The sequence below is a fragment of the Acinonyx jubatus genome, chromosome B2, assembly GCF_027475565.1.
Source record: "Acinonyx jubatus isolate Ajub_Pintada_27869175 chromosome B2, VMU_Ajub_asm_v1.0, whole genome shotgun sequence".
Taxonomy (NCBI): Eukaryota; Metazoa; Chordata; class Mammalia; order Carnivora; family Felidae; genus Acinonyx; species Acinonyx jubatus.
This window is the reverse complement of record NC_069385.1, coordinates 96,138,377-96,164,919: the sequence shown is the minus strand read 5'-3', so window position 1 is coordinate 96,164,919 and position 26,543 is coordinate 96,138,377. Positions and strand designations below refer to the sequence as shown.

General features: G+C 37.1%; 1 protein-coding gene across 6 annotated transcripts in view; it reads left to right on the top strand.

Annotated features, from left to right (window-relative positions):
• Positions 1-26,543, top strand: part of ZNF451 (zinc finger protein 451) — an 88,050-nt gene that overhangs the window by 389 nt on the left and 61,118 nt on the right. For 3 of the 6 annotated variants that reach the window (XM_027057523.2, XM_027057521.2, XM_027057516.2), the window contains exons 2-3: positions 343-426; positions 9,465-9,545. In XM_027057523.2, the coding sequence (XP_026913324.1) occupies positions 343-426; positions 9,465-9,545 (165 nt within the window). The other 3 variants (XM_027057525.2, XM_053222629.1, XM_053222630.1) reach the window with 3 other exon arrangements.

Below are 26,543 nucleotides of genomic sequence, written 5' to 3'. Positions count from 1 at the left end.
GGGGCACGGGGAGCCGCTCTGCCCGCGAGAGCGACATTTTGAGACAGGATCGCTCTTCGGCGGTGAGCGCGCATCCCTCCTCCTCGAGCAGATAGGGGAATTCGCAGGGGCTGGGGAGTCGTTTTCGGCGTCCGCTCCCCATGGCTCCGCGTCTGCAGAGGCAGAACGCGACTCCATGGAGTTCTGTTCTTAGTCGGATTTGCATGCAGTTGTGCTGTTAGGTTTCCTCAAGAGCTCGTTGTTTTAAAAAGCTCTTTCTTTTTCGTTCCTTTTGGGAAAGTCTCTTCCACCAAGTACGTTACGTGGCTGTATAGATAAGCGTGTTTTGGCTTATTTTTATAGATAATAGAATCTGTCCCTCCAGCTGGGCCCGAGGCATCTGAGTCAACAACGGATGAAAATGAAGATGACATTCAGTTTGTTAGTGTAAGTAGCAACGACATTCGGGTTTTTCCTAGAGTTCCAAGACTGCGCGTGGTAAGCCATTATGTGATTGTACTGCACCTGTCCACTCCTCATTGAGCAACTGTGTATGAACGTCTGATAGGTACTAGACACCGAGGAGCGTGGCGTAGGATTAGGAAATTTACCCAAAGAGGCCTCTGAGCAGCTGCGGTAGCCGTCACAAAGACTGCCAAAGTCCGTGGTGCTCACTCCATCACGCTTCTCGTGCGTTTACTTAGCGCTGTTTTAATGCTTAGTCTAGGCGTGTTTCCAAGAGGGACAAGGTTGTCCTGTAACAGATGACGATGCAGGCGAGGGAGAGAGGACAGGTGATGATGAGGAAGGAGGTAGAGAACAAGAAGGCTTGCAAGAACTCAAAATCTGAGCGTTATGTAGCTGCATAACATGAAGGCGACTAGCTTGAAGACTTCCCTGACCTGTGAGATCATGGTGTTTGTTACAGCATAGTGCAGGAGCTGATGTTCATATGGAGATCCCTGCATCACCAGGAACACACATATTTTCCAGAATTTCGTCCCTTCGGGTCAGTGGTCTTTAAGCATTACCAAGCGTAAATGTGCGGATTGCGGGGCCTCACCCTTCCATACCCACTGACTCAGAATTTGTAGGTGGGACCTAGGAGTCTTCCTTTTGGAAAGATGAAAGGACATATGAATCTCTGAACCACAGTTTGTAAAGCCTTGGTTTAGGCAGAGTGGGGGTTGTGACGTATTTGGAGATGATTTTCACCCAAAACTGTAAAGAATTGCAAAGACTCAGCTTAGAGTGGTATCATAGTTAGAGAATACTTCTACTCTAAACCATTTTCTGAATACTGTAGTTATTTGAGGTTTGCTGTGAAATGTGTATAGTTTTTCTTAATAGATTGTAGTGTTTTTATGTTTGTTGGTTTGGGACAGTTTGTAAAGCTGGTTATTAAATGATATCCTCTACATACCCCAACATTAGGGCCATTGTGGTGAAACCATTTTTGTATTGTCTTTAATTGGTTTATTGAGGAGTCTTTCACGAGATCATTTTTTTGGCTGTCTTCACCATTGCTAGTGCATATGGTACTTTTTCCTTTTATTTATTTTCAGAGTGAGAGAGAGAGTGCAGGTTAGCATGCAACAGGGTGAGGGGCAGAGAGAGAGAAAGAGAATCCCAAGCAGGCTCCACCCTATCAGCACAGAGCCTGGTGTGGGGCTTGATCTCACAAACTGTGGAATCATGACCTGAGCCAAAATCAAGAGTCAGATGTTTAACCACCTGAATCACCCAGGTGCCCTTTGTCCTTTTATTTTAATTCTAGTGTGGTTAACATAGTGTTAAATTAGTTTCAGATGTACTTTTTCTTTTTCCCTTTTTTTTTTTTTAAAGTGTTTGTTTAGTTATTTTGAGAGAGAGCATGGGAGCAGGGAAAGGGGCAGAGAGAGAATGCTAAGCAGGCTCTGTGCTTATAGCAGGACTCGATCTCATGAATTTTGAGATCATGACTTGAACCGAAATCAAAAGTTGGATGCTCAACCAGCTGAGCCACCCAGGTGCCCTAACAGTGGACTGAAGTATGTTGGTAACAGGATTCTATGGCTTCTTAGGACAAATATTTCAGGTTGTTCCTGAATATTGGCATTTCGAGAATATTCATCTTGATATTTGTGTATATGAAAGAATGATATACTTCTTTATAAACTATGGGTGTTGGGTTGAGAATCACAGATGGAATTATAAAAATAAGATTTGAAAAACTTTTTGGTACTTGTGGAATAAAAAATTATAGTACAGCATGTGTGTAACTTAAGCATAATAATGTATTCAGCTGAAGTTTAAAATACTCTTTATTTTTGAAATATTGTTTTAATTTTAGGGGCCCCTGGGTTTATTGGTTAAGTATCCGACTTCAGCTGAGGTCATGATCTCACAGTTCATGGGTTCAAGCCCCATGTCAAGCTCTGTGCTGACAGCTCAGAGCCTGGAGCCTTCTTCAAATTCTGTGTCTCCCTCTCTCTCTGCCCCACCCCTGCAAGTGCTCACTCACTCACAAATAAAACATTAAAAAAAAAACTTTTTAAAAATATTCTTTTAATTTTAAATGTAGAGAATATCTTACATCTTTGCATCAAGAATAAAAAATATATAGTGCAGGGGCGCCTGGGTGGCTCAGTTGATTGAGCATCCAACTCCGGCTCAAGTCATGATATCATGGCTTGTGAGTTCAAGCCCCACGTCGGGCTCTGTGCTGACAGCAAGGAGCCTGGAGCCTGCTTCAGATTCTTTGTCTCCCTCTCTCTCTTTCCCTCCTCTGTTCATTCTCTCTCTCTCTCTCTCTCTCTCTCAAAACTAAATAAACATTTTAAAAAATTAAAAAATATAATGTATTGTGTGTGCACCTTGATACAACACCTTGTATTTATCCCTGTTGGCAAATACAGGTTCAAAGTTCTGATAGTTCCAAATGGAGAAGTGAATTATGTGTATTAAGCACAATTACACTTTTAGAAGAGATCTATGAAAAACATTGCTTCTACATTTTTAGTGATAACACTTAAATGATAATTAATGATAACTTAATTCTATTTTAAAATAAATTGAGATAGAGCCTTCTACTTCTCTCTATAAACTAATCTTATCCTTGACTCCTTTAGGTGATGCTCATCCAGTAAAGATAACAAATTGTTCTCTGCTTAAGATTTCTTCAGATACAAAAATGGCATTATAATGTTGCTTCTTGATTTACTCTGGCTTGGATTTCTTAATTCACGCTCATTAATCTAATTTTCCAGTCTTTGATCACATGGTGGCACAGCAGTCTTTCAGTGGTTTGCAAAATATAGAGCCTGAAATCAAACAGTGTGCTGAAGGAAAGAAATAATAAGGATAATAAATCCCTTTCATTTAAATTACGTTGAAATATACGTACAGAGAACTGCACGGTTTATAAGTGTACTGTTTGATTTTTGCAAAGCCAATACCTGGGTGATCTCAAACAGAATGTTATCATAGCAAAAACTTTTTATTTAAGGATATTGCTCTCATTTTCTGTTTAGTTTAATAATACAGGTGTATCTCCACCACTCCCAGTTACTGTAAAGTAGAAACATTTGAAACCTATGAAAACTTTATAAGCTAAGATGGTCTAAAGCAAAGAAGCAGTTACCATTTACTTATATGGAAAAATTTTCAGCATTTCCAGACCCCAAAAATAACCTCTTTTTGGCTTTTCTGATACCTTAAAACACATCTTGCTAATGGATGTCCAAAATAAATTGAGATAAAGTACAGATGTTTACAGACATAATCCAAAGCTGTGAAATGCTGAGTTTAGTTCACAGGGAAGCAGCTTGGCAGTGGTACTCTTGCTGCTTGGGGTGCACACCGCCTCTGTAATGGTTTTCTGCAAAACAAATGCTGTACAGTATTTCTGTTTTTCATCCTTTTTTGTTTGTTTGTTTTTTGTATAAGAGAAAATGTTCAGATTTACTTCAGTTAGTGAAAACTGGTACCAATGTAGGTCTTTCATAAAAGTGAGATGGTGTTAACACAAGCTTTTGAAAACTGAGAATATTTTTCTGATCCCTTATTCAGCCACCATCTTTCTGTCTTTCTTTGAATCTTTGTATATTTTAGTTAATTTACTCCCAGAAAATGGTTTTAGCCAAGAGCTGATGACATGATTTTTCACAGTGCTACTTGAGACACAAAGGCAACCTATTATAATCTTGGTAATAGCACATGAGATTTAGGTTTAAGTCAAGATTATTGGTATAATGTGGAATCATTGAACATTTGGAAATAGTGAAGGAAATCAAGGTATAATTTCATCAGTAGCTTCTGAAGCACATAGGTCAAGTGATAATACTTAAACTGCAGTAGGTAAGAGTCATGGGCACAAATGTGAAGGTATCTTGACTGGGTATCTTGCATCTATAATTAGCTCAGTAAATAAAAATAATGTTGGAGCTCATGATATGCAAAGTCATGAAGTAAGTACTCTAGAACTACAAAAGATTAACTGAAAATAGGTCCTACCTGTAAGTGCCCATATTTCAATGTGGAAGATAATATAGGTTATGAGAACTGTGTAAATGGTTGTAGAAAGTAGTTATTTTATAAAAAGTACCCGGTGCTATATAAAAAAATAAAGGAAGCCTTTTTGGCCTAGGTAACATTTAGTATTTGTATTTAAAAGAACATTTTGAAAAGAAATAAGGAAAGGCATCAAAATGGGAAAGCAGGGAAGATGCTGTGTAGTTTTGGAGGATAAAAATTTTTAAAGTGAAAGAGAAAAGGGTGGGCCAGATAGTGTAGATTTTGAATTGTGGACTAAAAGTGGCAGTTGGGAACCACTTGGAATTTTTGAACTGGGCAGGATTGCATAAGTAAACTATATCCCTGATCCTGTAACTGGAAATCTATTGAAAAAACACATGCATTATTAAAATTTTAGATTAGAGTTTTGCACCGGTATTCAAATCCATATTCTTTTAGACTTGGGTAAACTACATTTCTTACAGTCCATATCTTAGTGTATTGACATTATTTTCCATTTACAGTTGACCCTTGAACAGTGGGTTTGAACTGCATGGATCCACTTGTATGTAGTTTTTTTTTACAGTACTATAAATGTATTTTCTTTATGATTTTTGTAATATTTTTGGCTTTATTGTAAGAATACAGTATATAATAACATCATACAAAATACATGTTAACCAACTTTTTATGTTATTGGTAAGGCTTCCAGTCAACAGTAGGCTTCTAGTAGTTATGTTTTGGGAAGTCAAATGCTGTATGTAGATTTTCAATTCCATAATGGAAGGGAAGGTCATAGCCCAAACCCTCATGTTCTTCAAGGGTCAACTGTTGTAGGTAATTGGTGTTTGGTTTTGTATGATAATCATTTTTCTAGTAACAGGAATGAAAGCTTTTTGTGTCATTAATTTTTTTTTTTTTTTTTTTTTTTACTTAGAATATTAATATTAATTCAGCTGTGTTACTAAACTGTTTTGTTTGTGCCTGTGCTCCTGGCCCTAATTGTGCGGCCTTCGGGAGTAGAATCCTTTGATTTTGTTATTGGTACAAAAGGGATGATGAGAATGATGGTTTACTAGTTGATGAATTGAGCAAATTCAAATAAAATGCCTTTAATTGGAGGACAACATGCATTTATACTTGTTAAGAACATAGGCAGTCACTGTAAACATTTTAAGAAATGTTTCTTGACATAATACACATGCTTATGGGGAATTAATAACTTATTTTTTGGTTAGTGTTATGAGTTATTCAGATTTGAGGGCAATAGCAAGAAGTCTTTTTTTCTCTTTTTGAAGGAAGACAAAGTCTCTTAAAAACTTAGGTAATAAGGGATTGATTTAAAAAAGCATGTAGGGTCACCTGGCTGGCTCAGTCAGTAGAGCATGTGACTCTTGATCTCAGGGTTGTGAGTTCAAGCCTCACATTGGATGTAGTGATTACTTAAAAATAAAAAAAAAAAAAAAGTAGTGTGTATACTTTGAACTTAACCTCAGAATTATAGTGACCACACAGCCGGTTATATATTTAGAGAATCAGGTGTACCTCACTTAGTTTTCTCATTTGTTAAATGGAATAATAATAATAATTCACTGTTTCACCTTATAAAGTAATTGGGGATTACATGGAATCATTTACATGAAAAGTTTAGTACAGTTCCTGTATAGGGCTCAAAGACAAATGTTATTGATGAGTAGTAAAATTAATGGAATACTAAAATGTTTTGATTCTTTAAGTTCGTTATGGTGGCATTTTTTCCATATCCATAACTAAAGTTTAGAGTGTGTGCATATAAGTAATATTTTCCTTGGGGATACTTCTCTTTTTTTTTTTAATTTTTTTTTCAACATTTATTTATTTTTGGGACAGAGAGAGACAGCATGAACGGGGGAGGGGCAGAGAGAGAGGGAGACACAGAATCGGAAACAGGCTCCAGGCTCTGAGCCATCAGCCCAGAGCCTGACGTGGGGCTCAAACTCACGGACCGCGAGATCGTGACCTGGCTGAAGTCGGACGCTTAACCGACTGCGCCACCCAGGCGCCCCACTTCTCTTATTTTTTAACTCAGCCTCTGCTTTTTTTGGTGGTCTCAAATACATGTCATCGTCATCTACCATTCTTTCACGTGTAAACCCATAATTATTTGCTGAGTGAATCAATAAATATTCTAAATGACTCTTGGTTTTTCTCATTTTTGGATTTCCTACCCAGATTGTTTTTACTCTTTTAATTAGTGTGAATCATATGAAGTTGTCATTTTTTGCTAGTTCAGGTTTTTCGCTAGTTGGTTGCATATCAGTCTAATGGTTCACCCTAGCAGTAAATTTCTAATAGTCTTCTTTCATCATTTCCTGCTCCTGCTATTTTCTCCTATTTCTGCAGCTGTTTTTAAATCCCATCTGTGACCATTTTCTTTATCCTGGGTTTTGGGGGGCGGGGGAGGGTTCCTCTTCTACTTTTTGCTTTGTACTCTGTTACCTTCTTTCGTCTCTTTTTTCTCTGTTTATGGAAGCTCTCTCTGCCCCTCCCTCTGTGTATTTCTGGTAACCTGGAGACTTTCTTGGTGGGCTGTTGCTATGGACATGTAATAACAATTTCTAATGCACATTTCTTGAAGAGCCCAAAGTTAAGGTGTTAGAACAGGAGAAGCTAGCATATTTTTATTTCTTCTATTTCCTTGAATTGAATGTATAACATTGACAATAACAGTGGTAGATTGTAGTCTAAAGGTAGGTGAATCTTCTCTGTTGACCATAATTGGAGAATATCCTCTTTTCTAAACTTCCCATCTTTAGGGGTACCTGGGTAGCTTAGTTGGTTAAGCGTCTGACTTTATCTCAGGTCATGATCTCATGGTTCGGGAGTTCGAGCCCCGCGTTGGGCTTGTGCTGACAGCTTAGACCCTGGAGCCTGCTTTGGCTTCGGTGTCTCCCTCTCTGTCTGCCCCTTCACTGCTCATGCTCGCTCACTCACTCTTTCTCAAAAGTAAACATTTAAAAAAAATAAAAAACATTTTTTTAAACTTCCATTTTTACAGCTCAGGCAAGAATCTTAATTACTTATTACATGATCCCTGTCTTGAAGTTCTGGTCTCTGGTTTTATCGTAGTGCCTAGATAAAACCTGTCTGCAAGGATAGCAATTTTCTGCTTGAGGAGAAGTTGTAGCCTAAGGGAGAAACAAGTTATCTTTGAGACGGAATGTCTCTTCTAAGGAAGAGGATATTTAAAGAGCTTCTGTGTCCTGACTCTAGTCTTTCTCTGTTAGTTTATCCACTGAATAGATCACTTTGGCTTGCCAACAGTCAGCTTTCTGCATCCTAAGAAATCTTTCCCTCAGCTATATTCTCTTCCTGTGTTCCTTTCTCTGATTCTCAACATATTAGAATTTAAAAAATAATATTCTTTACTCATGGCCTTACTGCCTCTTTTTTTTTTTTTTTTTTTTTTTTTATTTTTAGGTAATCTCTACAACCAACGTGGGGCTCAAACTTACAACCCCAAGATAAGAGTCGCATGCTGCATTGACTGACCAGCCAGGCGCCTCTATTGCCTCATGTTCTACTTAATATTTTAGAGCCTGGCTTTTATATGCTTGCTACTTTCTTGAAAGTTGTTTTCAGGCATTTAAAAATCTTGTTGCCAATTTCAGTGGCAGTTTTTTTGGATGTCCATGTTTTTGACTACATTTTGCATTGACAACTTTTTGAGGATTCTCTAGTGTTTTTGAATTTATCCATTCCTGATTCATCTTCAGTCTTTGATTACCTGCTTAGCTCTTGAGTCCTAAAATTCCAGCATTTCCTCAAGAGCCTCATTAAATTTCTTCTTTTTCCTCATTGTTTTCTTTGTTAGCAATATCATAGTTCAATTTAGTCTTCTAGAGGAACCCCTCCCAAATCTGTATTTCTAGCTATGTTTGTACATCCAGATTTCAGCCCTGCATTTCTGGCTTCTGCCAATTAACTTTGTGTGCCACTGGTACGTCAACCCATTATGTTCAAAAGAGTGTCGGCTTCCTGTTTCTGAATTCCAGATATATCCAGCTGGTTGTTCAAGCTTGAAACCTTAGGGACTTCTTTGATTCTTTTTTATTGTTGGAATTTTGTTTTTTATAGCCAATCTTTTTTTTCTTTTTTAATACCCATGTATTATCTTGTATATATACTACAACACTATTCTCTTTGCTGCTGTTTTTTTTTGCATTATTTGACTGATTAATTACCCTGCATTTCCCACTCTCCATACTCATCTACATGATTAATTTTAAAGCACAGTACTCATGTTTTCCTTATCTAAGTATTTATTGATTCCCTCTTGCCTATGGAATAAAATCTAGGCTTTTAGGCCTAGTATTCAAGGCCTGATATTAGTATGGTTGGAAGCAGGATGGAGAAGAATCAGGTTTGATGTTTGACTATAGGAGTGGGAAATAAAGCCAAGCTGTTAGTCAGAGAACCACATGTTTTTGAGTGTGGTTATCTAACAGATAATTAATACTCATCCCATCTAAAAAACATTGAATCATATCTGTGTCCTTATAGCACTAATTCCTTTATTATTAATAATCCTTCCCCGAAGAATAACATTGTCTTAATATTCTACCAAGGTTTAAACTCTTCCTTTTAGATCTTGTCATTAGTTTTTTTTAATGTTTATTTTTTATTTTTGAGAGAGAGAGATAACGAGCAGGGGAGGGGCAAGGGTGGGGATGCACAGAGGATCTGAAGCAGGGCCCAAGCTGCTCTTAGCATCCTGATGTGGGGCCTGAACTCATGAAGTGTGAGATAATGACCTGAGCCGAAGTCGGACACTTTACCAACTGAGCCACCCAGGTGCCCCAATCTGTGTGTGTTCTAATTATTTTCTGGCGCCCATAGGCCGCCTCTTTAGAGGAATTCTTGCCAGTCCCAACAAAAAAAGTGATTGTTTTAAGTGACTGGTTTAGTTTGAATAACTACAAGACTTGTTAATTTGCTTGATTCTTTCATAGGAAGGACCATTAAGACCTGTTCTGGAATACATTGATCTGATCAGCAGTGATGATGAAGAGCCTAGCACCTCCCATAGTGATGTAAGTACATTATATTTGATTTGCATTTCTTTCACTTTAGTCATTTAAGAGGCCTTGTCTAAGACAATTATCAAGTCAATGATGGCTGTGTTTAGGAGCTGTAGTACTTTAGTGAATGGCCCATTTCTATAGAATGAGCCATAGAAGGTATCCATTGAGTCCTTTGCCCAGAACATCTCCTACTTCCAGTTTTGTTTTTTACTTTCAGTGAGAATGTGAAAAGATAACATGATACAGCAAAGTTCTAAGACTTGAAGATGGTATCTGATAAAAGAGAAATGGAATAAAAACTGCAAGTGTTTTGGCTCCTTGTGCCCTTCTCCTTTCGTATCTCTCCTTAGGTGCCATGTATAACTGGATCCTTTTCTTCCAGAACCATGTGGCCACAGAAAATTTGTTTTATCTTGGAAAAGAGGATGTGTGAAGATCCTTTAGAAAATGGAATGTGGGGAAGGGTTATAGGTGGTATAGTACTTGAGTTGTCATTCCTTTTAACCTTCTCTATTCCTCACATATTTAGGGTTTTTTTTTTTGTCTCTTACCTGTGATTTATTGCTTGTGGGTTTGACCCTTAAACTAATACTTCCCTTACTCTGAGAACCAAACTAGCTGAGCCCTTTGTAGCAACCTTGTCTTTCTTTTGTCTTAGCCCAAGTTTCTATTAATGGGCTATTGTCTTGATGGATTGATGGGTTGGAGACTCCTGGCCGGAATACTTCTTGCTTTATATTACAAGGGATTGAAACTTGGACTTGGAATCAGTATGCCTAGGTTTTAGCCTGAGCTTTACTCCTTAGTAATTTTGTGACTCTGGATAAATTAAGTAGCCTTTAATCTTAATTTCTTTATCAGATAATAATACCTACCTCACAGGGTTGTTGTGAGGACAAAATGAAGTGACAAATACATACTATGTAAGCTCCTTGGAAACTACAAACCATAAAGTAGGACTATGCAACTGGCAAGTTTTATCATTATTCATTTATGTTATTCATGGAGAGGGAACAAGAATCTTTAAAGGACTTAAAAGTGACTCTTCAGTGGGGACTTTGAGAAATATTTTTGTGTGTGTGATTTTCAGTGGAACTTTTCCCAAGTTCTCTATACTATTATAAACTTCTACTTGTTGACTTACATACATTGGATGGGATTTTTAAAAAAAAGATTGTTAATCACCAGTAGTCTCACCACCTCTTCTTGTCCTAGCAGAAGACTGAGCAGTAGGCTAAGATGGCACCAATTGAACTGGGCTTGTTTTTACTCTCTTTTTTAATAGAGTGCCAGATTATTGCCAGTAGTTGGTATTGGGTTTTGGGGGTAGTGAAGCTTGTGGCTTTGACTTCTATGATCCCCTTGCAGACCTGTAGTGGATTGCATCTTTCATTGTTGTTATAATAATTTAAAAAATTGAGTTCTACTTACTGGTCATGCATCTCTGCACTTGAAAGTTAACATATTAAAAGCATTTTTTTTTCTTCCTTGGTTTTCTTGTTCATGTGGATAACCCAGAGAATGCCTGAGTCTAAGGTGCCATCCTCTGAGAATCATCGCCCAGAAATGTGCTCTAGCTGCAGTGTTCCTCTTCCCATTGGAGACAGCAGCTCCTCCTCTGGGAGTTGCACCAGCAGTCCACAAAGGATAGTTTCTCAACCTTCTTCTGTTGAGAACCCATTGGAGAACCAGAAAAATGATCAAAATAATTCAGATATTAAGATTTCTGAGACAGAGACACTTAAACCATCACAAAATTATCAGACCCTGCCTTCATCTCCAGTTCTGGTCCCCCAAGAATCTTTGGCCTCTTCAGAGGTCAAGGAGGATTTACCTGTAGAGTCTTCTTCAGCTTCACAGCATGGACAAGATGCCATCCTTTATCTTCAGACACAGGTGGCTGAGATGTCACGAGTGATACGTGATCTGCAGTCTAGGAGCTGTTTTAGATTCCATCATTCTAGGCCAAGTGAGAACTCCTCAGTTCCGTGGGACATCTCCACCTCCAAGGATGAAAATTTATCTACGGTTGATGAAGAAGCTGACTGCAAGTCCCCCTCAGCTGATGACAAAGGGCAGCCAACTGATCCCAGTCAGTCTAGTTTCACAGGTCTTTTGAAAAGAATGGAACAAAGAGGTGTTATAAAGAGAGTAACATTACAATCTGAAGCAGAATCATGTGAAGGGAAACCTGATTATGTGACCTCTAAGAAACGTTTGGTTCCTCCATTGCATCCTCTTCTGAGAATTGCCACCACTGAGGTTTTTAAAGACCCTGCTGATTGCCATCCTTCTTCCTTCATGGGGCACAGAGTATATCCTGTGGCCAAGGATACCTCTCCTTTCCAACCAAATCCACCAGCCGAGGGCCCTATTGTAGAAGCACTAGAGCACAGCAAAAGAGGAAGCACAACATCTCCTCTAGATTCTACCTCAAAAGAAATGGAGGTCATGGGTTGTAGATTCTACCATGCTGCTTCCATTGCAGCCCGAGCTGCTAGTTACATGGCCTATATGACTCAATATCAGCGTAAACTCTGGGAAGACATGGAGGATCTGGTTCATGACCCAGAGTTTGATCGTGGAAAAGCAAGATGTATAATATCGGATGGTATGGATGCTGGCCTTTGGCAGCTTTGTACTACTAGGGACATAATGGATTCTGTAGTCAGAGTTATGGCCATGGCAATAGACTACAGAAGACAAGCCTGGCTCCGACTTACATCTCTCACTAAGAAAACCCAGGAGAAGATCTCACACTTACCCTTTGATGGTACTTCTCTCTTTGGACAAGATGTAAATGCTGTTGTTGCAGAAGAAAACAGTATAAAAGAAAATGATTATAGAGACCACAACAAATACTATAACCAACATCGATACTTTTATAGTCATGATCAGAAAGCACATTATCACAATAGAGGATATTCCAAAGGAGATTGGTACAAACCTCGAAACCACCCCTATAGATATAGAAAAAAGGGAGAATCTCCAGAACGCCATGGGTACAAGAATTAATAACCTGTTTGCATTCAGCAGTGTAGTCATCCAAGATCCTAACTATTTTACTTGTTCCTCCCCACTCAAACAGGATCTACAGGTAGGAGGTCACCTCAGAAAATAAATGCATGTCTGGAATTATCACAGCTAACATGTAATTCTAGACTTTTGAAATAGAGACTTCTGTTTTATTGGCCAAGTGACAGTAGAGACTTCCATCTGAGTAGGGTTGGACAAACATTTACCCATTATATCTGGTCCAAAGTAAGTTCAGAGGAGGGTACTCAGGAATCTGAATCCTCTTGTGCTTAAAAAAATATAAATGATTTGTTCCTCAGGAAAATCTTACTGGTAAACTGAGGACTAGCAGATCTGGGGCCTGGAAATAACCTGCTACTAGGTCTCTGTTTACTAATGCCAGAGGCAAATCCTTCATTTTTATGTCATCAGTGCTTCCTTGTTCGGGCTTCACCTTGTCAGATCTTCACAAAATGACAAATCTGTTGTGCTCTGTTTATGTCAGGACAATCTGACTCTTCAAGAGTCCATACTACTCTCAAGCTCTCTGAGACTTCAGCATCAACCGTGCAACTCTGTCAAGAACTGGAATACAAATCAAATTTTGCCAAATCCAGTTTGCTTCCAGTAGGATGGCTAGATGTTACAGGTCTACTGTGGACACCAGCTGGAAAAAGACTTTCCTTCTTGTAACATCTCTAAAAATTTTCACAGTAACAGTCCGAGACTGATGGCTACAGTGTCATTACCACTCAAAGCTACATGTGAGAGAATTCTTTGTTATCGTCATGGCCTAAGTTTTTGACCTGTCAAGCTCTCACATATAAACAAGCTGTGAGACCCATCATGGTGTTCTCTCAGGATATTCTAGGCCTTTCACCAAGATGACCTTCTTAAACAAACCTACCTTCTAAACAGTTAAACTTTTTGAGCTTGATAATTCATCACTCTAAACACAAAAAGGAAATGTGCATTAGTGTCCTGGAAATAAAGGATGTTCTACAATCCAGGCATGCAAATCTGAACTCTTATAGGAGAATTCCAAACATGCCTGACAATCTGGTCCTCTTACTGTAATAAAGAGGGATGCCATCAAATAGATGATGTTGAGAATCCTTAAGTGTTAGAGTATAACTATGGATGTAGTAAAGAGAACATCTCATGCAGTTCTGTTTCTGGATATCTGTTTAAACGATAACATCCAGTAATGATTTCTTAAAAGTCTGGAATCAAGACTTCAGTAACATGTTCTTGGTTTATTGGTCCCTTATTCTAGTCAGACTCTTAATCATGAGAGACGACTTATCTTTTTGCTCCAAGTTGGTTCCATTAATAGTTCTTCACAATTCTGGAACTGGCAGCAGATACCTCAATTGTATATTCCACAGTATCTTTTTAATCTCAAGGCAGTGGCTGTGCAGTACACCAGTCCTTAGATCCTCGTTTTCGCAGCATGACTTCAAAAATGGAAGAAGTGTCAAGTTTGAGGGGTCAGAGTCCATCACCTAGTAGTATTTGCTTGACAGCCCCCCCAAAATTTTTTTTTATCAACAGACTTAACATTTTGTATCTTCTTAGTTTGTAAAACATCTGCATTTTTTCATCTGCTTGGTCAAAATATTTTGGATCTACTGTTAGTGGAATATAACTGTTTTAGGGTTCATGTGGTTTCTATTTCTGCCGTAGTTCTTGCACAGTGGTGATTTACATTTTCCCTAGTGCCCCGCTTTTTAATAGTTGAAGCTCATTCCCCCTCCATTGTAACTATATTCAGTACCCTTTTTACTACTTTTCTTCCTCTGTCTGATTGTTGAAGACGCAACAGAGGTTGAAGACTCATAAATCCCTACTTAGAAGTTATTTTATTTTGTCAAATAATTTCAGAGTACTATATTGGTCCCATTTGTAGATTAAGCTTAACAGACTTGATAGAGGAGATGATCTTGCACATTTGGTCATATCTAGACTTAACATTTACCTTGAAAGACACAAGGGCCTAAGAAATCATAAAGATTTTTATAGTTTGATATGTATCACATCAGTTAAGTGGTCTCATGTGCCCTTGACATGGCACTATATAGCTTCTTTTTTGAAAGGACTAGTCACAGGTGAATTCAGTGGAGAGAGAGACCTTGGAACTGTTCTATATGGCTACACATAGTTCCGAGTTAGCTAAGGCTACTTTAATCTCCCACTTGTCCATTTCTCCCCTTTCCTCCCCTGAATCAGATAGTGGGTTACAAATTTGATGATTTTTGAGGTACTCTTACTTTCCAGAATCCGAATCAAAAAATGATACGTGAAGATGGGATTCTCTGAAACTGCTTTGGCACTTCCACTTAACACAGGCCTCCTTTTAAAATTTTTGTTTTTAATTGTGGTTAGAGACAAGACAACATAAAATTTACCATCTTAACCATTTTTAAGTGTACAGTTCACTCGTGTTAGCTCTATTTACGTTGTATAGCTCCTCAAATATTTTATAAAACAGCATTGCTGTTCTCGTGTTATTTATGTTGCTCAGTAGTAAAGTTAAAATTGCATTACCACTCTCCAGTTGATAGACTCAAGCATCTCCAGAGAATTTTCCTAAAAGTGAAAAGAAATCCCCGAATTGTTGACTGGGTAACTTCTGAAAGGGATTTGGATTTGGCAGTTGAGTGGGGATTGTCAGAATGCAGTAAATGGGAACAGCTTTTAGCTATAGATCAGTCTCTTGACTGCAGAAGAAACAGTATTCTTAACTTGTTACTTAAAAATCTTTCTCTGGCATACTTGAATGATACTGGTGTTACAAAACTAAAAATGGGGACTTGTTGTAGGGAGACAACCCCAATAGCATATGGAACTCACAATTAGATAGTAAGTTTTCTTGCTGTGCCTGCCATGGGCAGAGCCTGCCACAAAAATTCTCCATTAGGTGAACCTGTTTAAATATCTCTAGGTTTTCGGGAAGCTTTGGGATAATTGCAAATTTAATGATTTGGTATTCTCAGAAGGGATGTGTCTAATGATCCTTTTTCTTCAAAATGTTTTTTCTCAACTAGACATAAAATATATGTGAAGACAATATGATTTCTTGCAGTTACTGTGTACAGAGAAACAGTTTCCATTGTTATATGAAGTGCCTTTTTAAATTTCACCCTGCTTAAAACTTAACATTTTGGTGTCTTGCATATGTTGCTGGTGGTATTTATGTGAGTTCTGTACAGTTATTTGGTGTTTTTTTTTTGGAGTCTTGTAGTTTATTCATCATCTGTACAATTGCACTATCTAAATGTACTCTCCTTCTGAATGTTCATTTGTTTTCTTTATAGCACTGTTGATCCATTTCAGAAGGTTATGGAGTATGCCCTTCCCCCTTATTTAAATAATGTTATGGTAGTTCTTTTTAGTTATTAATGATTGGCTCAGTTTCCTGGGCATTAAGGCAGCTTTGTTTTCTTTCTGCAGGTTCTAGGTTTTCTGATTGAGTCATTTGTCTATCTAACCTTGTTCTAAGCCATGGTAACACAACTTATATTTGATAAGTGGAAGTGTTTGCTTGGTAAGAAGAAACAAGGACTTTAGGAAAAGCAGATTTCCTGATACTTTATCCTTTGTTTTCAGACGGTGTGACAACTTCCTTATCAATGTAATTGTATTTAAACTTTTTTTTTTCTTACTGTGTGGCAGCTTCTTAATAATTCCATTTATTTACGTAGCCCTCAAAATGACATTTTGAGGGGAGCATAAAGTCTTTCAGGATACTTGGATACTATTTAGTATGTTACATTAGTACTATACTAATAATTTACTGAATGATACCTAAGTGACCTGATTGATAATGTCCTTAAGGGTCCAGTACATCCAGGATAACCTCAGGTACTAAAAACAAGGAGGTTGGAATAGACACAATCCAGAATCCCTTCTAGCTATAAAATTGGATACAGAGTTAAATGACATGGATAAGTAGACTTAACTGCCACATTCACTATTCTTGAGGATGTAATTTAGTGGGATTCTGATGAAGGTTAGAAATCATGGATTAGGTCTTTGTAGGAATAGTTTATAAAGGTTGCAATAATTGAAAACTTTTTTTTTTCTTTAACGTGAGGCATATCTTGCCCCAGACTTGCACTGCTTATGTTTCCTCGTCTTTTGAAATTTGCCATTCTTAATGTTAGTGGCTAGTCCAATAATGGATTGTGATATCTGTGTACATCTTATGCATGCCATTCAGTTCGCCAGGTCCATTCTGTATAGTTTTCATTTGTGGATACACAAACCCATCCTTCCATTTTTCACTTAAAATATACAGGTGGAAGTTATTTAACTGATGATCGCTTTTGAATGCAAATCTTTTAGTTATTTTTCCAGAAATAAAGAGTTTTGTAAGCCATTAAGAAATTCTTTTATGAAATTTCCCGTCCTGTATGAATGATGAAATATTGTTTTATTAAATCTTTTTTTTCTTATTAGTGGGACAATATTTTTGTAATATTTTTGTCTTTTTTGTTTGCTTGACTTTATAGTAATGAAAACTTATAGTCGTGTTCAGTGGTATCATTGAGTTATGTTATTACTGGAAATTATGTTTGCTTCCAGTGGGATATATCTGGAAGTGATCACAGTCCAACCATGTCCTTTTGATGTTATCATATCGGTTATTTCATTCTTTATTTGATCTTTTCTTCTCCCTTATGTAACACATCTTTCTGGAAGGATGTCTGATCTTCCCCTAATCTCTTTGATGTAGATTATATTTTTTATTCTACCAGTAATTACTAGCCAGTATTTTGATGTGGCTTTGTATACTTAAATACAATGCCTTCAGCATTATTGTAAGAGATTTTCTAGTCTTCTTTTTTAATGTCCTTTTTTTTTAAAGTAGCCAGTCCAGTCTCTGGAACTATTATTTTCTGGCTATTGAACTTTCATCAGTTTTAAATGCTTTCTCATTTAATAGTAGTATTTTCTCATTTTATAATTTTCACACAAATGTATTATTACATATGGTTTATGGCTAATTGCATCCTCTCATAAAAAATTTTTAGCCCATTACCATGGAGTTATAGAACAGTGCTGACATGTAGTGTATCTTAAAGTTAACTAGTTTTCTCCAGGTCTTAAGGGCTTTACATGTTTTATTGAGATAACTGTCTATTTCAAACGGTCTCTTGGATTTTCTGATGCCTTGTCAAGAATTCAACAAGAATTCTCAGGTTGTCTGTACTTTCTTTTAGGACTTTGGAGATCTCTCAAGTTGTATTGAGTTTTCTAATAATCCTAACTAACTATATTCTTCGGTAGAAGTGAAAGTAAATGCTTTATATCTAGTGGTATTTTAAATTTCTCCCTTGATCTTAAATGCTTCAGGTGTTATTATGAGTTCTGTTAGTAGTCTTCTTACAAGACCTACTTTGATACTGTTTTTTTCCCATGAGCTATCTATGTTTTCTGTTTTCTTTCATTGCCCATAAGAGTAGCTCTATCACGTCATTGAGTTTGAAGGGCTACAGTTAGACCTCTTGTTAACTCCCACTTTTATCTGTGATGGCTGTTTTACACTACTTAGTGTGCATTTAACACTAATGTGCTATGAGAACTATCATGTTTGTGGTCCCTTTTATCTATACCACTTTTAATTCGTGGGGCAACAATGATGTGGACAATTGGGGGAAAACATTTTCCAAGTCACTAAATAGTCTTAAATTTTCAGTTACATTTTTTTGAACATATTTAATTACATTAAATATCCAGCTGTTAGGTGTGCAACCCATTCCTTTCTGCCTTGGTTCTAGTCAGTTTTTTATTAACCTCATTTAGATTCTTAGCAAGAGTTGCATGCATGTTGGTCTTTGTCTAATGGCTTATAACAACTCCTATTTACATTTAGCAAAAATATATTTTGAGATCTTGAAAGCACCTTGATAGCCTTGAGTCTGACTATTGTCTTCCTACCTGGGAAGCAAGCAGAGGAGAAAATTTTCATTTATAGAGCTTACATTTACTAGGCTGTGTGCTAGAAGTTACAAGGCGTTCTTGAGGAAGAAATTCATTCTGATTTTGCAGATGAGGAAATGAAACATCATTAAACACCTTGCTCAATTGGTGAAACCAAGCTTTGAATATAGACTCTTCCTCCAAAGTCTGAATTCAGCATTATACTAGGCTGCCTCTGTATTTTTCAAGGCTCTACTAAAGTCTTAACTTTTCTGATGAGCTAACTTGACATACACTAATCTTTTTCTTCCCTAAACTTTGTGTTTATGGTTGTACTCTCATCCCTTAGTATTTGATGTCTTATATTAACTAATTCCTGGTCATTTCATGTGTCAGACGAGAAACCCTAACTTCTTAGTTTTCCCATTGAGATTTCACTGTGTGGGACTAAGATTGTTCTTGATGCATGGTCATTGGCTTGTTTCATGTATTCCATTCATTTTCAGCACTGATCATTTTAGTCATGGTTTTTTTTTCCTACCTTTTTTTGTTATATCCATTTTGTTCCAGATACACACTTAAATTTTTTTTTTTTTTTTGCTGGCATCTTTAGGATATTGGCTAGGGAAGAAGGTGGAATAGTGCAACACACATGGTATTTAAATTCAAAGACCTTGATCCGAGTATTAGCAAGTCATTTATTTTCTGAGCCTCAGTTTTCCTACTCTCAAATGAGGTAATGCGCAGAAGTACTTTGAAAACTCAAGAGTCAAATATAGATTTCTTTCATAGTTGTGCTGTTTCTACACACGTTCATAGATATAACTGTGGGATGGTATTGGGTATAAGTACAGGTACATTTAAGATGTATATTTAATAGCATGTAATAGTTCTTGTCATCAGATCATGTTCCCCTTGTTTACAGTTTTTTAAGGCTCAACCATTAAGCTATATTGCAAACCCATCAATGGACTAAGTCATTGAAAGGCATATTTAAAATAGTTGCTTTTCTCAAGTGCAAGCTAAGAAATGCTTATGATAATAAGAAATAAAAGAATGTAGAATGAAGAGCTAGGATATGTAGGTACGTGTATACAGTTTTTGATGGATGCTGTTTTGTCACTTTGTGTCTATGTTGGCAACAAACTTTTATCATCATTATCAATATCTATGTGCAGGCAGGCACTGAGGAAGGTCTGGGGGTACTGGGAGTTCATAAGAGATGGTGTATTCTTTTAAGAGAAGGAAATACCAATACAATGTAATTGTCCTGTTTAGAGGATTGTCTGTGATGAGGTTGGAACAAAAGAGAGGGCCATCTAGAGGGATCAAGGAAGCTTTTCTTACTTAGTAAATACTTGAGCTGGGGTTTGGAACATGCTTAGAGAAGAGCCAGTTGGACTAACGGAGAATCAGGAGCAGGCATTGAAATGAATCAGTGCATACAAAGGCATGTGGAACATCACATCTGGTTTCAGAATTGTAAGGAACAGCCTTTATGGGGCACAGTTTGAGATGCAGCTGAAGAAAAAGGATAAATTACCCATGAAAATGTATTGGTTCCTACTTATTCAAAGTGTACCAAGTTTGTATAGCCGTTACTTGTGAGGTTATAGAAGTCTGTCTGGAGTTCGCTTTGTACCATAGTCTCCTGTGGACATCTAGAACAATTCTTTTTCTTCTCTGAACTGAGCCAAAGGAGGGTTTTTGGTCAGTGCACCACCAGCCCCAGGGATAGACAGCTCAAGTAGTGGAGAAAGAACTGAGGCACCGGTAGAGAACAACTTTGAAGATGAACAGGATGATGACACTGAAGTGGAATGTTACATTATGGGTATACAGTTGTATACTTCATGACCTCCTATTGGCATTGTGTCCTTAGTGTAGCTAAATGTGGCTAATCTCCCTGTATGTTGGTTTATAGATAATTTGAGGGTGGATTTGGGGAAAATGAAGACATTTCTAAAAATGTTGCTTCATTGGAGTTTGGAGGTGTTGTATTGAAGAAAGACCTGTGAACCTTGTGCCAGTGGTATCTCCAGCAGCACCCAGAACACATTTTGTCAACTTCCTGTTTGTTTTTTCTCTGGTTTGGAGTTTCTTTTCTTTTGTTGCCACTTTGTCACCTTTTCTCTTTTCATAATTCATCCTTTTTCTTTCTGTGCCAGAGATATAGCAGTGGCACTCAGGGTTAAAGCTATAACTCCCCCTTTGCAGCTTCAGAGATATTTTAAAATTCCCGAGTTCCAAAGTTGTTTTTTTGTTTGTTTGTGGTCCTGTGGTGAAGGAGAATCAATGTCATTCTTCCCAGGAGGGATTTTTATAAGTATAGATACTGGCAATTTACCGAAAAGACAATACAGGAAGAAGAATCTTACCTAACACGTTTGGTGGTTACTGGCCTTCTTAAATGAATAAAGTACTTTACAGAATGGGGTATATCTGTATGTATGTTTTTAAGTTTGCTCATATAAAGCAGATGTTCTGTGTACTTTGTATTTGTAAACAATAACCAGTTGGGGGTGGGAAGATGATTGCTTTGTATAAAAGGGTTGTTTTCTGGTTCCAAAGCTTTGCTGCTGGAGATGGTAAATAAATATTGTACTGCTTTGCTGTGTTTATCCCTTCTGCTCTCTCTGTATTTGAATATAAAATTCTTGAGAAAAATTGTTGCTTTTCAAAATGTTATTTTGGGGTATGGTTTGAGCCATAGGTTGGGCACAAGAGGCTTCTGGTAAACAGAACTTCTGGGAGTACAAACTTCAGATCGAACTGTGGACCCCGGCTTTAGAATGAGCAGTAATAAGCAGGCTTTGGAATTTGAGTTTGTATTAAATAATGCAGTTGTTTCAGGAATTCTTTTAAAATTAATTGCATTCGTCAGATGGATAGATAATATGATTTACAAAGTTAATTACACTTTCGCATTTGATTGCTCCTTTGAGCTTTTTTTAAACTTGGAATCCCTTATAGAGGATAAGGATAATGGCCAGAATAATCATTCTCCAGTTAACACCCCTCTGACTAGTTTGTGCCAGCTGGTATTCAGGAAGGATGCTGTAACAACAAATAAACCTCTCCCTTGGATTGTTCTCTATATCCCCTCTCCCTAATCTTGTTTCACCCCCCTCCCCCCCCCCCACCTCCTACAAAGCTCATCTTTCCTTATTACTGGCTTTTCTGTAGCCAAAAAAGCACCTTTGGTGTGTCAGATAGGGAACTGGGTTGTTGTGATCACCTCTCTGGATAACTATTTTTACAGTGCTTTCTCCTAGCTTACATCATCCTGTAAGGAGTGAGAATTAGTCCATTTCACAGAGCGCTCCATTGGCTATATTCATTATTTCCATTAAAAAAGTAATTTTGTATAATGCCAAATTTGATAGTTACTCAACAACTAAAATGCTTTTTAGAGATTGGTGATTTTAAAATATGTCAGTTGCTCATTATAAAAAAGCCTCAAAATGATATAATGCCACAAACTATTATAAAATGATAATTTCTTCTGTGAAGCCCTGCCTTGTTCAGTATTGTTTCTAGAAAATGCTTTACAAAAGCAGATTTATTCTTTTAATTCTGTATTTCCTTTAACTTAATCTTGGCAAATATTTCTAGAAAAGTGGCTTAATGGCAGTAAGAAGCTCAACTTTTGGGTGAGCAGATGAGTGAAGAGTAAAATGGAAAATCTGCCTGTATTTAATATTTTAAAAACATTTATTCATGAGACCTTAGAAAAGTTTTATTAAATGGATTATAGCCTGTTTTCTCAGCATTCAATGCCAAGTCCAGTTCTTAACTACGAAAGGGGAGTTGGCAAGTATATGGCACTTGGCTTCTTAAACTATAATACACTGAAGGATTGAGTGAATGGTCCAAGAAATGGGCATTTGTAGATGAATTTTGAAAGAAAACCCACCTGTGAAATTTAAGTTATAGTTAAAATTACTTTTGGGACATTGTTAGCTTTCTTGTGAATAAATATGTATATTTAGAAATTACCTTGGTCATTGGAAAAGTTAAGAATGTTGCTTTCTATTTTTATATTCCAAAAAGAAAAAGAGGATGGTCAGGTCTAGGCTAAATAAACTAGTATTTTTAATTTGACTAAATATACTTTTAATAATTTAAGTACACTTAAAAGTACAAATGGGTATGGGTACTTCATAATTTTTTAAAGCATACATGTATTTTGCTTTTTGCTTTAAAACAGTAATGGTGTTTGACATCAAAACTGTGTAAAATACACTTTACTGATAGCCCTTAAGTCTGTTGAATTGAATATGACTTACCTTAGTTATGATTAGTATCTTTTTCTGTTAGGTTTGGAAAATAATGTTATCTTGTCTTGGATTTCTTAGAGGGAAAAATCTGGAGGAAAAGAAAAGTTAAATACAATTTACTAACAGATTATGTTGCTTCTAGATACAGAATTTCCATCTACCTTTATAAAGTATAAATGTTAAACTTCTGTTTTTGTAAGGGATTAATTTAAACCAAATCTATCATTCCCAAACAAAAGAGTGAGATCCTCAGTTCTTTTTGTCTTTATGCTGTCTTGTTTGTTAAAAATTGAAATTTCATGGGGCACCTGTGTGGCTCAGTCAGTTAAGTATCCTCCTCTTGATCAGGTTCAGGTCTTGATCTCAGGGTCGTGAGTTTAAGCCCCATGTTGGGCTCTGCACTGGGTGTGAAGTCTACTGAAAAAAAAATTGAAATTCTGTAAATAATTTTATTACATGTGCTCACTGTAGAAATATTAGGAAATAGAGATAAAAAGGGAAAAAAAAAAAAACTTTCCAGACAGAAAGAAACAACTGCTATTAAGATTTGATTTATAGCTTTCTAGATTTTACTTAACATATTTTATTTAACAAAAGGCAAAATTATTTTCACTTAAATACAAGTTAGGGAAAAAAGACATTGAAATATATATAGATGATAACTTCATTGATCGGCGGTATTGTGCCATTTTGTCATTAATTTGCCTATTTAATGATATTGTATGATTTTATAGTTCACATAGATGTTTCACATGAATGTTAGAAATTTTAATAGTATCCAGGAAATCTTAGCTCATTAAACTTGACTAGTAAGTGAAAGTATTAATTACTTTGGTGAAAATTGTCTAAATAGTAGTCACCCTGGATGTGACTCCTCATGATCTTTTATGATCAGGATTGTGAGTTCATGATCAAAACTAATTTGAAGTTCAACTGAACTGATTTTGAGGTGGTTATTGGCCTGTAGCAAAAAGAAAAATCAGGATAGTGCAGCTAGTTTTTCACAAGGCTAAATTTGTTTAATATGAGACTATTAAGGGAAATTTTAAAGGATCAGCCTGAGGTTGTGTCTTTACTCGTAAGAAATGGTGACCATTGATATTAGTTCCTTTAAAATGCCCTTACTTGGGGTGCCTGGGTGGTTCAGTCAGTTAAGAGTCCAGCTCTTGATCTCAGCTTAGGTCTTGATCTCAGGTTCCTGAATTTGAGCCCTGCATTGGGCTCCACGCTGGGCATGAGCCTACTTTAAAAAAAAAAAAAAAAAAAAAAATGTCCTTAGTTGACAAAATAAGGGACTCCTATCCCAGGCTTTGCTTTTCCCTCTGCCCCCAGTTATGTTGACACATTGAATCCCATTATTACGGATTAGATCTCATAAGAGATTCTTCCTTTCCTGCCCAAGTTATACCTTACTTCTAGCTTGGAATTTTTGCTATAACTCAACTCTACTACATTAAAACATAAACATTTTGTCCTCAAAAACAAAAGAAGTCTTACTTTCACCTGTGCAGGCATTCCTTGGAGATTTTGCAGGTTTGGTTCCAGACCACCACAATAGCACAGATGTTAAGTGTGCAGTAGTAGTATGTCTAAAAAAATATACATACCTTAATTTAAAAATATTGCTAACAAATGCTAACCATCATCTGAGCTTTCAGTGAGTTTTAACCTTTTTTTTCTCGTCTTGCCTCGATGATGATGGCTTCTGACTGACCAGGTTGGTGGTTGCTGAAGTTTGTGGTGGCTGTGGCAATTAATATAAAATTACAGTGAGGTTTGTTGCTTTGATTAAGTTTCACAAACAATCTCTCAAGTGGGGTAATATTCTGAATCCTTTGTTGTCATTTCAGCAGTCTTCACAGCATCCTCACAAGAGTAGATTCTATTTCAGGAAATCTCTTTGCTCATTGATAAGGAGCTCCTCATCTATTCAAGTTTTATCATGAAATTACAGAAATTGAGTCACATCCTCAGGCTCTACTTCTTGCTAATTCCGGTTCTCTTGCTATTTCCACCACATCTGCACTTCCTTCCTTTTCCCCGGAAGTCTTGAACCCCTTAATGTCCTCCAAGAGGGTTGGAATCCATTTCTTCCCAACTCCTCTTAATATTGATATTTTGACCTCTTCCCATGAATCACAAATGTTCTTAATGGCCACTAGAATGGTAAATCTTTTCGGAAGGTTTTCAATTTTCTTTGCCTAGATCTCTCAGAGGAATCACTATGTATGGAACTATAGCCTTACAGAATAAATTTCTTAAATAATAAGACTTGCAAGTTGAAGTTGTTCCTCAATCCATGGGCTATAGAATGTGTGTTGTGTTAGCAGGCGTAAAAACAACATGAATCTCACTGTGTATCTCCAGCAGAGCTCTTGGATAACCAGGTGCATTGTCAGTGAGCAGTAATATTTTAAAGGAGTTCTTTTTCAGCAGTAGGTCTCAACAGTATGCTTAAATTCAGTAAACCATGATGTAAATAGATGTGTTATCATCCTGGCCTTATTCCATTTATAAAGCACAGGCAGAGTAAATTTAGCATAATTCTTAAGGACCTTAGGATTTTAGAATGGTCAATGAGCGTTGATTCCAACTTAAAGTCACCAGCTGCATTAGCCCCTAACGAGAGTCAGCCTGTCCTTGGAAGTTTTGAAGCCATGCATTGACTTCTCTCTAGCTATGAAAGTGCTAGATATTATCTCCTTCCATTAGAAGGCTGTTTCATCCACATTGAAAATCTGTGGCTTAGTGTAGCCACCTGCTGCTTCCCTTTGCACTTCACTGTTCACTGAGACAGCTTTTCTTAAGCCTTGTGAAAACAACTAGCTTCAAACTAGCTTTTCTTTTTCCTCACTTAACCCTTCACAGAATCGAAGAGAGTTAGGGCTTTGCTCTGGATTGGGCTTTGGCCTAAGGGAATGTTATGGTTACTTTGTTATATGGTTGCTTTGATCTGTCCATACCACTAAAACTGTCTTCATATCAGCAATAAGGCTGTTTTGTTTTCCTATCATTCGTTTGTTCACTAGAGTAGTACTTTTAATTTCCTTTAAGAACTTGTCCTTTGCATTCACAACTTGCCTTTTTGGTCCAAGAGGCCAAGCTTTCAGCCTATCATGGTTTTCAGTATGCTTTCCTCACAGAGCTTAATCATTTCTAGCTATTAAAGTGATAAATTGTGCAACTCCTCCTTTCATCTGGACACTTAGTGGCTATCATCAGGTTATTAATTGGCCTAATTTCAATATTTAGGTCTCAGGGAGTAGGCCTAAGGAAAGAGAAAGCGACAAGGGAATGGCCAGTCAGTGGAGCAGTCAGACAACGTTTACGCAGTCTTTATATGTAGTTCATGGCACCCCAAAACAATTATAGTAGTAACATCAAAGATCACAGATCGGTATAACAAATACAATAGTGAAAAATTTTGAAATTTTGCAAGAATTACCAGAATGTGACAGGCATAAAGTGAGCAAATACTGTTGGGAAAATCACATCGATAGACTTACTGGATGCAGGGCTGCCACAAACCTTCAATTTGTAAACGTGGTATCTACGAAGCACAATAAAATGAGGTATGCCTGTCTGTGCTTAACTTTCATGGATATGTGTACTCAGATTTAACCCGTATTCTTAATCTGACTGCCATTTCTAGGACACAACTCAAATTTGCTTTGTATAAAACCCAAGTCTTAGATAAAAATCTAAAGAATATACCAGAGGATATAAGGAGTTCATAGTGTCCAGGGTGAGCAGAAACAGGATCACAGAGAGAGGCCATATTAGCCTG